The sequence below is a fragment of the Aplysia californica genome, unplaced genomic scaffold (assembly GCF_000002075.1).
Source record: "Aplysia californica isolate F4 #8 unplaced genomic scaffold, AplCal3.0 scaffold00695, whole genome shotgun sequence".
Taxonomy (NCBI): Eukaryota; Metazoa; Mollusca; class Gastropoda; order Aplysiida; family Aplysiidae; genus Aplysia; species Aplysia californica.
In genome coordinates, this window is record NW_004797965.1 from 175,258 (window position 1) to 187,334 (window position 12,077).

The following is a 12,077-nucleotide window of genomic DNA, read 5'->3' on the forward strand; positions in this document are numbered from 1 at the left end:
GCCTCAGGGCTCATTAACCCCGTGACCCCGAGCCGGGGAGCTCCTGCGGGCTGCTGAGTCACGCGAACTAAAAGTAACAGAATCGGGCGAAAAGTGACGCCGTGAAGAATAATCTAGGAAATACTGAGGATAGGCGAGAAAATATTACGAATGAGCGAGAAATTACTGGGGATGAGCTAGAAAATATTACGAATGAGCGAGAAATTATTGGGGATGAGCTAGAAAATATTACGAACGAGCAAGAAATTACTGGGGATGAGCTAGAAAATATTATGAATGAGCGAGAAATTACTGGGGATGAGCTAGAAAACATTACGAATGAGCGAGAAATTATTGGGGATGAGCTAGAAAATATTACGAACGAGCAAGAAATTACTGGGGATGAGCTAGAAAATATTATGAATGAGCGAGAAATTACTGGGGATGAGCTAGAAAACATTACGAATGAGCGAGAAATTATTGGGGATGAGCTAGAAAATATTACGAATGAGCGAGAAATTACTGGGGATGAGCTAGAAAATCTTAGGGACAATCTAGAAAATACTGGGGACGAGATGAAAAATAGTGGGAAATATTCGGAATGGGCTCGAAAATATTAGGGAGGAGCTAGAAAATACTGGGGACGAGCAGGAAAATATTAGGATTGAGCTAGCAATCATATATGGAAAATCTAGAAAATACTGGGGATGAGCTAAAAAATATTATGGATGAGCTAGAAATAATATGGATAATCTAGAAAATACTGAGAATGTGCTAAAAAAGAAAGGGGAACATTCTGGATGAGCTATAAAAATATTAGGGATAACCTAGAATATACTGGGGACGGGCTCGAAAATATTATGAATGAGCTAGAAAACACTGATTGTGAGCTAGAAAGTAATAAGAAAAACCTAGAAAATACTGGGGATGAGCTAGAAAATATTAGGGATCAGTAAAAACTATTAGGGATGAGCTAGAAAATACTGGGAATGAGCTAAAAAAGTGGGGAATATTTGGAATGGGCTAGAAAATATTATGGATGACCTAGTAAATACTGGGGATGAGCTAGAAAATAGCTAAGCGTCTACATAACAAGAGGGGCCACTTCTCTCTTTGAGCCAATCAAAAAAGTGTCCTCAAAATTCGGTGGCGCCCTCTTCACAAAAGCGCACCTTTAGCGAACAGAGTTATCCTACTTGAGTTTAAAAAATCAGAGTGAAACTAGCAAGTTTTTGAATGAATTTCGGAAGAACGCTTTTTAAAAAATGGTTACGTTGACAAAAAAAACCTCTTCCGGAGGAAAGGGTGATTGTTTTCTTCGTTTAATTTGACTTTAGAATGAAAGGCGAGAGGTCATTAAAATTTAAAAAAAACTAAAATTCCGTACTGAACGAACCCGAACTGCTGATGAACAGCAGTCGATCTGCGCACGCAAGGTGGTGCTATTCCTATTCTTCTTCTGGAAAAACGAAAGAGAGCTTCAAAACAGACTGCAGCGCCATCTGAAGCAAAGAGCATACTTCCTGCGGACACTTTTTTGGCTGAGTGGCCCGTCTTGTTATTTACTATCTTTGAAAATACTGGGGATGAGCTAAAAAAATATTTAAAAAATAATCTTAAAAAATTCTGGGGATGAGCTAGAAATTACTGGGGATGAGCTAGAAAATATTAGGGACAATCTCGAAAATACTCTGAAAGATCTAGAAAATATAAGGGATGACCTAGAAAATACTGGGGATGAGCTAAAAATTATTAGGGAAGAGCTAAAAATTATTAACGATGAGCTAGTAAATAATAGGAATAATCTAGAAAATACTGGGGATGAGCTAGAAAATATTACAAATGAGCTAAAAACTACTGGGGATGAGCTACCAAATATTAGGGATGAGCTAGAAATAATAAGGATTATCTAGAAAATACTGGGGATGAGCTAAAAAATAGTGGGGAATGTTTGGAATGAGCTAAAAACTATTAGGGAAGAGCTAGCGGAATGAGCAGGAAAATATTAGGGAAGAACTAGAAAATACTGGGGATGAGCAAGAAAATATTATGGATGAGCTGAAAAATAATAGGGATCATCTAGAAAATACTGGGGACGAGCTAAAAAAATAGTAGGGAATATTCGGAATGAGCTGGAAAATATTAAAGAAGAGCTAGAAAATAATAGGGATCATATAAAAAAATACTGGGGATGAGCTAAAAAATAGTGGGGAATATTCGGGATGAGCTAGATATGAGGGTTTTTTCCGATCCACACAGATCCACTCAGTTATCCACATCTCTTTGTCTGCTTCATCTTTCGTCCAGTCAAATCTACCGACAGGTCCTGTTGATGACCATCTCTGAGTAAGCAGCGCTGATGTCCCCTTCAACATGGTAGCGTCGTGAATGTTCTCCGGACAGATAGCTGAACATTTCTGTCAGGTTCTGACGTTCTGAAGACATCTGTCAGTGGAAAGAAAGAAAAGGAGAAAATGTTTTTGTATGGATTGCAACAACCGGTCATCACGTCGTACATAAAATAACACGTGTAAAATAAAAACTTTGGATTCATTATGAAGTGATGCAGGACTTACAGGCTTCAGATTTCCAAGAACTACAACATTTATGGATCCATGTGACAAGGGCTATAACTCAAGGACAGTACGACTAAAACTGAAAGCCTGACTGGCACAACGTAAAATATTTGTTACCAGATAGTTCAAACTAGAAGTATCTCATTGCTCTGTGGATTAAAAATGGGACAAGAATTTATTCCAAATTTTTCAACAGCTCCCAGATACCATAAGATCTTACTGATGTCATATACAAATGGCAACATTATCTTCCAAAACTGTTCCTTGTTGAATAAATTTTTTAAAAACATTTAAAGTTCAAGAACAAATTGTAATCTCTACCAATGAATAAAGTGCTGAATCTACGAGAGCCTGGGGTACCAGAGAAATCACAAAGTACAGCGGAAATTGTCCAAGACAGCCACCCATTATTGAGGAGAAAAGTGATTGTTTTAGACAGGTGGTTGTCTTGGACAGGTGTTATCATAATTCAGGAAAATACAAAGGGGAAGTGGGAAGTGGCCGTTTGTACAGGTGATTGTCTTAGACAGGTGGCCATTAACTCACTTCAGACGGGTCACACAACAGTTGCGTGACCCCCGCCATGACGCTCGCGTCGGGTCTCACAAGCCCTGCGTGACCAACTTTGGAATTTTTTTTTCGCTCTACAAATCACGCACGGATCGCGAGACCCGCCTCGTACCCTTGTTTGGCCAAGCCTGAGCTACTTAGATTTCGTTTCGTATCTCTGGGGCCGGTAGTTTTTAAGTTATTGAAGGTGAAGGACAGTGACCCCAACTGTGGTTGAACAGACCGGAACTCGCGCTTTGTTTTTTTCTATACAGCTCATAGTAATCCGACAGTCGCGTCGTAGTAACGGTCGAAGAAGTCGCATGAACAAGAATCACATAATTTCGCCGTTTTCTATACTTCTGTACGTTTTACTAGTTCTAGTGTCTCAGAATATGATGTGTCTAATAGTTAGGATCCTGGATATGTACCCGAACACGGCCCGAGTCGTAGTTCTAGGGCTAGATCTAGCACTAGTACCGGTGTTGTTTTTCGCGCAACGAAATCACAACGTCGTGCCGTACATCTGTCTCATGTAATTCAGTGTATGGGTCTGAATCAATGCACAGACCAGCTTTTATATTTTCACCAAACACTTGCACATGTATACAAATCAAACCAGAACACTTTGAACTTTTATTTTTGTTGTTGCAGTGAATTTCATTCTACTTGTCACGTCTCTGGAAATTTTTCGAAATTCAAATTCATGCCAATTTTTTAAAAATCATACAAATTAAAGTATTAGACTTAGACAACTTTAGTTTTTTGTATTAGATTAAGCTTGAATGTTACTTTACTGTGTCAAAAAATGATTACAATAGGGTAATTCTGAGAGTTGTGGTGATTTATTGAAATACCCCCCAAAACGCCAGTCTTCAACGCTTGTGGCTGGTGAAAGGGCCCAGTCGCAAGTGAGTTAAGGCAGGTTCAACTATAGTTGTAATTTGAAACCTGAAAACCCACACAAGAAATGTACACCGATGATATCTACCATTGACATTTTTTTGACATTCTCCCCTACCACAGTTTTCTTCCCACACACAGGTAGAGAGGAGCGGTCAGAGAGATACTGACTCCATATCGGCACTGGCTTGACCGGCCTCAGACCACAGGGATCGTCTCTCACATACGGCAGGGAACACTGCTGGGGATGACAAATGACAATCCTCTTCTTTTCTTTCTTTCTCTCAACAAATTCACATCTGGGTAATCTTTTCATTACTATAAGCAAATATGAAAATGATATCACTGCAAATAATTTATTTTTAAAAAAGATAATAATAATAATAATAACAATAATAATATTAATAATAATTCAATGATGATTATAATACTAATAATACTACTACTATACTACTACTACAAATTAGATTAATAATTAATTACACTCGCTGAATTAAAATCTCATGGACTTACGGTGAGAGTTACGCATTTGTTATTTCCAATTGTTGTTGAAAATGTGGCACTGCTGTGTTCCGCAACACTAATTACAATACTAATAAAAATAATAGAAACTCTAACACGAATATGTCCAACACAGAAGACTAGAAATCATGCATCCGTCGAACTGTGCCTGCGCTCCCGTTTTCTCTACTTCTTTATCTTTGTAAGATATCCCAGGAACTACCCATCTCTCGAACTACCGAGGTCGGTCCTGACCAATTCGAGCTGTCCGTGTTATACTGTAATAATAATAATAATGATAATGATAATAGCAATGATAATAATAATAATAATCATGATAATAGCAATGATAATAATAATAATAATCATGATAATAGCAATGATAATAATAATAATAATCATGATAATACGTCCATGTTTAACGATCATCAGTGCATCTGCAGAAGGAATGTCCTTCATGTAATAACGACACTGTTACAATCTTACAATCTTTTCTTCCACGACCGGATAGCTAAAGATTTACATTTCTACTGTTAGAAGTTGTTGGGAAGAAGTAAATAACATTTTTAAAAAAAATCTTGACCCCTTAATATAAAAAAAATATCCCTTTGGGCCCTGGGTAATCTTTTATTTAGCCTATGATATAGATAAATATGAAAATGATAATAATGCAAATAATGTCAATGATAATAATAATAAAGATAATAATGATAACTTAAAAAAAAAAATAATAACAATAATAATAGAAGAATCTAGTAATAATAATGATTCTGATTATGACAATCATAAAAATAATAATTATAACACTAACAATAATACTAATAATAAAATTAATAATACTAATACAAATTACAATACTAATAAAAATAATATACACTCTAAAACAGATAGGTGCTACACAGTAGACTAGAAATCACGTTTTTTTTCCTTCTTTCTTTGTAAGATATACCTGGAACTACAAATCCCTCAAAACTCCGAGGTCGGTCCTTACGAATTCGAGATATCCGTGTTATACTGTAATAGTAATAATAATAATGATAATAACAATTTTAACGAAAATAACAATAATAATGATAACAATAACAATAATAATATAAAAACGTCCATGTTTGCATTTTCTGATCAGTGCATCTGCAGAAGGAATGTCCTTCATGTAATAACGACACTGTTACAATCTTACAATCTTTTCTTCCACGACTGGATAGCTAAAGATTTACAATTCTACTGTTAGAAGTTGTTGGGAAGAAGTAAAAATCATTTTTTCCAAAAAAATTTGACCTCTTAATTTAAAAACAAATTTCCCTTAGGGCCCTGTATTAAAAACAGCTCTTTACAAATTGCTGATTTTGAGACCGCGACACCACCCTGCCCTATATTTCAGTGAAAGTTTGTCGATTACATCTCCCAGCTGTCTAGACGTCTCCACGCGAGTCTCGAAAATTACTCACCCCGTCTGTAGAATCGCGTTTCTTAGGTGAATGGTTGAGTGTAGTGTTGAGAACTATGGCGGTATCTCAAGGAAGGGCGAGATTTCTTTGGCACTCAGGTACAGACGACTGTTGGGATCTGAAACAAAATAAAAATGAAACAAATACGTAGAAACATAATTCTAAATAATGCAACCGGAGGATCTTGAAAAAGCTCCAGATAAAGAACTGTTTATTTATAGATTTAATTAGATCACAAAGCTCACTTATTTTGGCTCACAAAAACACAGAAGCTCTGTATAAAATAATTATCCGAAGAAAGGTATCAGAAAACAGAGGAAGGGGAAGACCAAGAAAAAGACGGGAACAGCTAGAGCATCAATGACTTGATTGGAGCAAATATCAGCCCAGCAGAAAGAGAAACACAAATAGTGGTGGCAAAGGGAAACCAAGAGGGAAATGGGAAAATCACTTTCTGAAGCAAGGAGCATTTTCTGATCTGTAACTTTCCACTCTGTCCAATTTTCACTTTCTTTAAGCTCTATCTGTTTTTTGTTGTTCGAAATTTTCAAGATAACGAGCTTACAAAAGACAAAACTTTAATTAAAAATTGACATGAAAATTTTTAATTTATTGAGCGAGAACCAAAATATATATGTTATCTAAATTAACATTTCAAAACATTATTTTGATAAAATCTTGTAGATTTTGAAAGAATGATAATGAATACTGCTTGGCATTGTTTTTATTTAAAAAATTTCCATTGGTTGGAAATTTATTATTTTCCGCCTGGTGCTCGATATTGAACAAGGTGACATATCAGAGGTTTTCTAAGGCCACCAAATGTACGTTAAAAATCATTGTGGAACGCTACCAAAGATCGTGTATATAGAGAACCTTTGACGTTACCAGCTAAAACTCGTTCACAAGGTGGCCTGAAAGAATAGATAGAATCTGCGGCAAAGAACAGAACCATGAGAGCACAGACGTCGGTAATGTATGGAATGAGTCAACATAGGTGTAGAGGGAGATGATAAAGAAAAGTCGACCACTGGACCACTGTGTTGAAGGGCGGCCGGGACAAGAACATTGTGTGAGTGGTCACAGATGAGAAGAGGGACACAACATATTAAAGGGACATAAAAAATATTACATCAATCCTGATTGAAATAATTTTAGGGATTTCATCCCTTTAACCTTTTCCTAATGGCACAAAAAGAAATTTCACTTCCTTACCACGCCCATTGTGCAAGTTTTCAGAAACACCCTCACTTCCAGTGGCTGGGCCAGCAGGAATTCTGTTTTCAAGAAAGAACAAAAATTGAAAAAAAGAAGGATGATTTAAAGGACACACACATCGCAGTCACAAGCCACGACTCTCCATTTACAAAGCTGCCAACTTTTCAAAACAAGAAACAGACTCTACCCACAAGGTGGGTCAAGATGGTGGGTACTGGCCAAGTAACCCCCCTCCAAACCTTCTACATACATTTTTATGTATTCAATAAATTCACAGTCAACAGCTAGCTATGGTAACAGACACAACTACAATGACATACACACACACACACACACACACACACACACACACACACACACACACACACACTCACTATGATTAAGTACACACACACAAACACACACTAAACAAGAACAAGACCATGGTTTACTTTGGAATGTTCAACTCGGAAAAAGATGATGTTTTACGTAGAAAGCTTCTCTCCATAGCAACAGCCAGTTGCTCCACCGGTGTGAGGGACCAGTTTTGATGCTCTTTCAAGCCACTTTCAGCACAGGTTGAAAGTACAGATGGAAACAGCTGGGGACAGAGAATGCAATTTCCTCACATCAGAAATAATCAAAAGTAGGCCTATGGTCCTAATTTTATTAGTTTTATAGAGACATCCATCTGAAGTCAACTTTCTCAATGAGCCTTAAAAGGCATGACTCTATTTCAAATAGTATTTCCAGTATAGAATTGTGTGTTACACCAACTATATCAATCTATTATCACAGCAAAAACATGTAAATAAACAAACACCAACAATGCGGCAATGACAGGAAGACAGGTTTTCAAGGAGCCTAGTTCCCCCTGATAGATCACACCCATAACATCTTATGCATAGATAGTTTAGAACGTCCCTCGTCATCAGCATAACAGCTCCTAAAATAGCTCTCTGTATTTTGTCATTCGTAGTGATGAGACTTCAGCCTGATATCTGGTTCAACTGAAGAAAAAAATCAGAGATATTATTTTATAAAAGTTTACCGCCATTTGATTATCGGATGAACCGTGTTTGGTTTCAGCGGACTCCACTGTAGTTTGTCTTTTTTTCCCTTTATGTCTCGCTAAAGTCTGTCGTTTCAGTAAAAATTCTGTTTCCCGGTTCCTCACCCTCCTCCAGTTTCTGGTTGACCTTTGCTCTCTCCTCGTGTCCAGGAGATAGACCAGGTCTCTGTCACTGAGGCACACACGTTTGTCTTGTGAGCAAATATCTCCCCACTGTAATGAAACAATAAAAACCATGTCATAAAGAGAAACATTAGGTAACCATCATCAGGTTTGTTTATTGTATAAATCTATCTCAGTATATTTAACACATTTTAATCTAATCATTATCATTTTTGCAACAGAGAGATAGTAACAGGTGTCTAAAAAAAGCGAGGGCCCATTTAAAGGGCTGTTTAACTCGGTCATCTTTTGACTGGTTTCAACAAAACTTGGAAAAAAAAAATTAAACCATGGGTACGTTACAGGAGTCAATGTATGACAAACCATGATTTTCTTCCTGTATTATATTTACAGATTTGACGTCCCTACATTAAACATTTTCAGTTTGATAGGAATTATTAATTTTGAATTTTGCCCAGGTGGTGGCCGAAGCCTACTCTTATCGATATTGGACCATCAAGGGATCTTTAAAGTGTAAAACTTAAACAACATGGGATCTTTGAGATTTTTCTCCCTTATCCGAGTTGACCGTGTCTTTGATCTTTATACCTACCATAAGACATAAGATCGCAGGTATGGCTGAAAGACAGCAGTAGGAAGGAGCAAGAAGCAGTAGAAAGGTAACAAAAAGAGTGCAGGAGCCCAGAGGAGGGGGAATTAGGGGGGGGGGGGCAAAAGTGATGACGAAAACAGACGACAGAACATGGTTAGAGAGCAGGTCAAAGGAGGGGAAAGGAAAAAGATTTTAGAAAAAACTTAGAAAATTTCTGTCGCTGTCAGGTTTCGAATGTGGGACGTATTGAATGAGAGGAGAACACCGTAACCTCTAGACCACGAGAGCATCAGAATTTTATTTGTTCGAAGTTTTATTGAAATTATAATGTCTAGATGACCGAGTTATTTTAATGGGGTCCTCTTTTTTTAAAAGACACCCTGACCCTGTATTCAGAAAACTACATTTTCAGGGAGGAGTTCCGCGGAGGGCCGGCACTTACCACGACAAGGTCCACTGAGCAAACTATACAAGAGTTAGGGTTAGGGTAAGGGTTAGACCTAGGGTTAGGGTTACGATTTGGGTCAGGGTAAGGGTTCATGTTAGGGTTTGGGTTAAGGTGTGTTGTTGGTCGGCCGGAGAGAGAGAGGGAGGGAGAGAGAGAGAATGTTTGGGTGTTGATTACGAAATTAGCAAACAAATAGATCTAGATCTAGATTCTAGATCTACGATGCCCTAGATCCTAGATCTAAGCCAAAGAACAGTCAGAAAAAAAACATGAAGGAGGTGACGAAAAAAGACATGCGATGTATGAAGCTTGTAAAACTGCCAAAACGTCTTTTACTATTTTACCCTGGTCACCAACATGGCTCCTAGATCTAGATCCGCACACACATGTGATCGGCGATCGGCACTCCTGTACAATTGCAGTCCCGTTTGCTTTGCACTAAATCACACTCGATCTACCCCCTGTAGTAATTTTTATGTGTTTCTTATTTAGACCTAGATCTAGATCTAGATCTAGAATCAAGATCTAGATCTAGATCTAGATCTAGATCTAAATCTAAAATGATCTAGATCTAGATCTAGATTCTAGAATCTAGATCTAGATCTAGATCTAGATCTAGATCTAGTAATACTTCACCGATCCGTCAGCAGTTAGGGCCTACCCGGCTTCGAACGTCGAAGCTTCTTCCTTTGATGTGTACATCTAGAATCTAGATCTAGATCTAGATCTAATGATGTTTGGCTTATTCCAGATCAGATTCTTCCCTAAAGTCTTTAGTACAGCCAAAGCCAGAATGTGGACTCAGCTGATAAAGTGATAGCAAACTGTCAACAAAGAATTTTAAATTGCAGCGCGTCATCAAACTTTGAAAATGGGTTGGTCACTTCGAAACCAAAGAATTAGTTTAAGATCTTACTCTAGATCTAGATCTAGATCTAGATCTTCTAGATCTCGATCTATACAATTTGTAATTTCGTCTAGATGGTGAGGTTCCGGGAAAATTCATGAAGCTATAGCGCTTGGAGGTTGAAATAATTTTAATTACGAAAATGTAAATTGAAAAGAAAAAAAGCGAATAATAAAAAAGTGAAAACAAGGGACATAACAATGAAAAAAATGAAAAGAAAAAAAGCGAATAGTAGACCGCCAAAAACAAGGGACATAACAATGAAATAAAGAAATGGCAGCCTGCTAGTTATTCCCCTTTACGGGACCAACTACGTCATCATTCTTTGTCTACGCACCTACGTCATCATTCGATGAGTACACCTATATCAACAACGTCAGCGTTCTTTGTGTAGATACTACGTCACCATTCAATGAGTACACATTTACGTCATCATTCAATGAGTACACACACACGTCATCGCTCTTTGTGTAAACACTACGTCATTGGCCACTGTGTACACATAAAATCTTACAAAAGCTTGATTTGTTTGTATCGTTTCGCTAAAAGCACGTGGGTTAGCAGAGCAGTAATTATCATGCCTAAAATAATATTGTATTAGAGAATGAAAGTGTGCTATAGCTTCATGGATTTTCCCGGAACCTCACCATCTAGACGAAATTACAAATTGTATAGATCGAGATCTAGAAGATCTAGATCTAGATCTATATCTAGAGTAAGATCTTAAACTAATTCTTTGGTTTCGAAGTGACCAACCCATTTTCAAAGTTCGATGACGCGCTGCAATTTAAAATTCATTGTTGACAGTTTGCTATCACTTTATCAGCGGAGTCCACATTCTGGCTTTGGCTGTACTAAAGATTTTAGGGAAGAATCTGATCTGGAATATGCCAAACATCATTAGATCTAGATTCTAGATGTACACATCAAAGGAAGAAGCTTCGACGTTCGAAGCCGGGTAGGCCCTAACTGCTGACGGATCGGTGAAGTATTACTAGAATCTAGATTCTCTAGATCTAGATCTAGATCTAGTATTAGACTTAGATTCTAGAATCTAAATCTATAGAAAATCTAGATCTAGAAATCTAGATCTAGATCTAGATCTAGATCTAGATATCTAGACTAGATCTAGATCTAGGCAGGCCTATTAGTTACGCCTCTAGATCTAGATATTTAGAGATCTAAACAACTGAAATGAAATATTGTTTACGCTATGGTCAGCACCGTTTTGTTTCGGTAGTCAATAGATTGATGCCCGATGTTGTGCACTTGTCTTGTGGTTGTTGATTTATTTGGTATTTTTTTACTTTCCCTCCCGTCTCACACTCAGCTACCAGTTGTCCATTTTCTACTAAATATTGATGCGCTGAACACGAATATCAACTTCATTTCCGTCGCAAATTAATAGTTTTTGAAATATTTGATTGTTTTTAACCGAGATAGACATGCTTTGGACCAATCGGGGGGTTCCAGGGGGGACCTGCACCTCTGGGGTAAAAAAATCTGGGGGGTTACAGGGGGGCATGCCCCCCTGTTTTTACACCCATAATTTGATATTTTACAGTTCAATTTGAAATTGTCTTGAAAATAATTGATTTGCGACAGTTTTAGTGGCTTTATGTATGATCTGCAGCAAACAGTACAGCAGTTTGACCCCTGAAACAGTGCATCTGTGTGCGGGAGTGAAAGTAAAAATTTACCATTTATTTATAGCATTGTGAAGCTGAATCTATTTTGCTATAATAAGGCCTACACAATTAAGTTCTCATTTTCCACACTTTA

General features: G+C 37.5%; 1 protein-coding gene and 1 long non-coding RNA gene across 9 annotated transcripts in view; one reads left to right on the forward strand and one right to left on the reverse strand.

Annotated features, from left to right (window-relative positions):
• Window positions 1–2,138: 2,138 nt before the first annotated feature.
• Window positions 2,139–10,765, reverse strand: LOC101856926. 7 transcript variants are annotated; one of them, XR_004859138.1, is made up of 7 exons: window positions 10,633–10,765; window positions 8,331–8,438; window positions 7,606–7,754; window positions 7,172–7,233; window positions 5,957–6,074; window positions 4,126–4,245; window positions 2,139–2,424 (listed from the first exon to the last, which is right to left on the reverse strand). XR_004859138.1 is itself a non-coding variant. In XM_005108519.3 (7 exons), exons 1-5 carry the CDS (start codon window positions 9,745–9,747, stop codon window positions 6,010–6,012), a joined length of 399 nt encoding a protein of 132 aa, XP_005108576.1. In that variant the 5' UTR covers window positions 9,748–9,920; the 3' UTR covers window positions 2,139–2,424; window positions 4,126–4,248; window positions 5,957–6,009. The 7 variants fall into 7 exon arrangements, 3 of the variants coding, with proteins under 3 accessions (XP_005108576.1, XP_035828338.1, XP_035828339.1); XR_004859135.1 differs by having other exon boundaries at window positions 4,126–4,248; XR_004859137.1 differs by having other exon boundaries at window positions 4,096–4,248.
• A 53-nt stretch (window positions 10,766–10,818) lies between these two features.
• LOC101857440 overlaps window positions 10,819–12,077 on the forward strand; it is a 15,983-nt gene continuing 14,724 nt past the window's right edge. The window contains exon 1 of one of the 2 annotated variants that reach the window (XR_004859140.1): window positions 10,819–10,851. This is a non-coding gene — a long non-coding RNA (uncharacterized LOC101857440). Of the gene's footprint in view, window positions 10,852–10,919; window positions 11,011–12,077 lie in introns of those variants that run through there. The other variant, XR_004859139.1, reaches the window with a different exon arrangement.

Bases quoted from the DNA above. Each gene is read 5' to 3' on its own strand.
- LOC101856926 (XM_035972445.1), bottom strand. From the start codon at position 8,462: ATGGTTTTTATTGTTTCATTACAGTGGGGAGATATTTGCTCACAAGAC. The intron at 7,234-7,605 runs GTAAACCATGGT...TCTTGAAAACAG, and splicing joins TCCGAGTTGAACATTCCAAA to AATTCCTGCTGGCCCAGCCA. The intron at 6,075-7,171 runs GTAAGGAAGTGA...ATTTTGTTTCAG, and splicing joins AAACTTGCACAATGGGCGTG to ATCCCAACAGTCGTCTGTAC.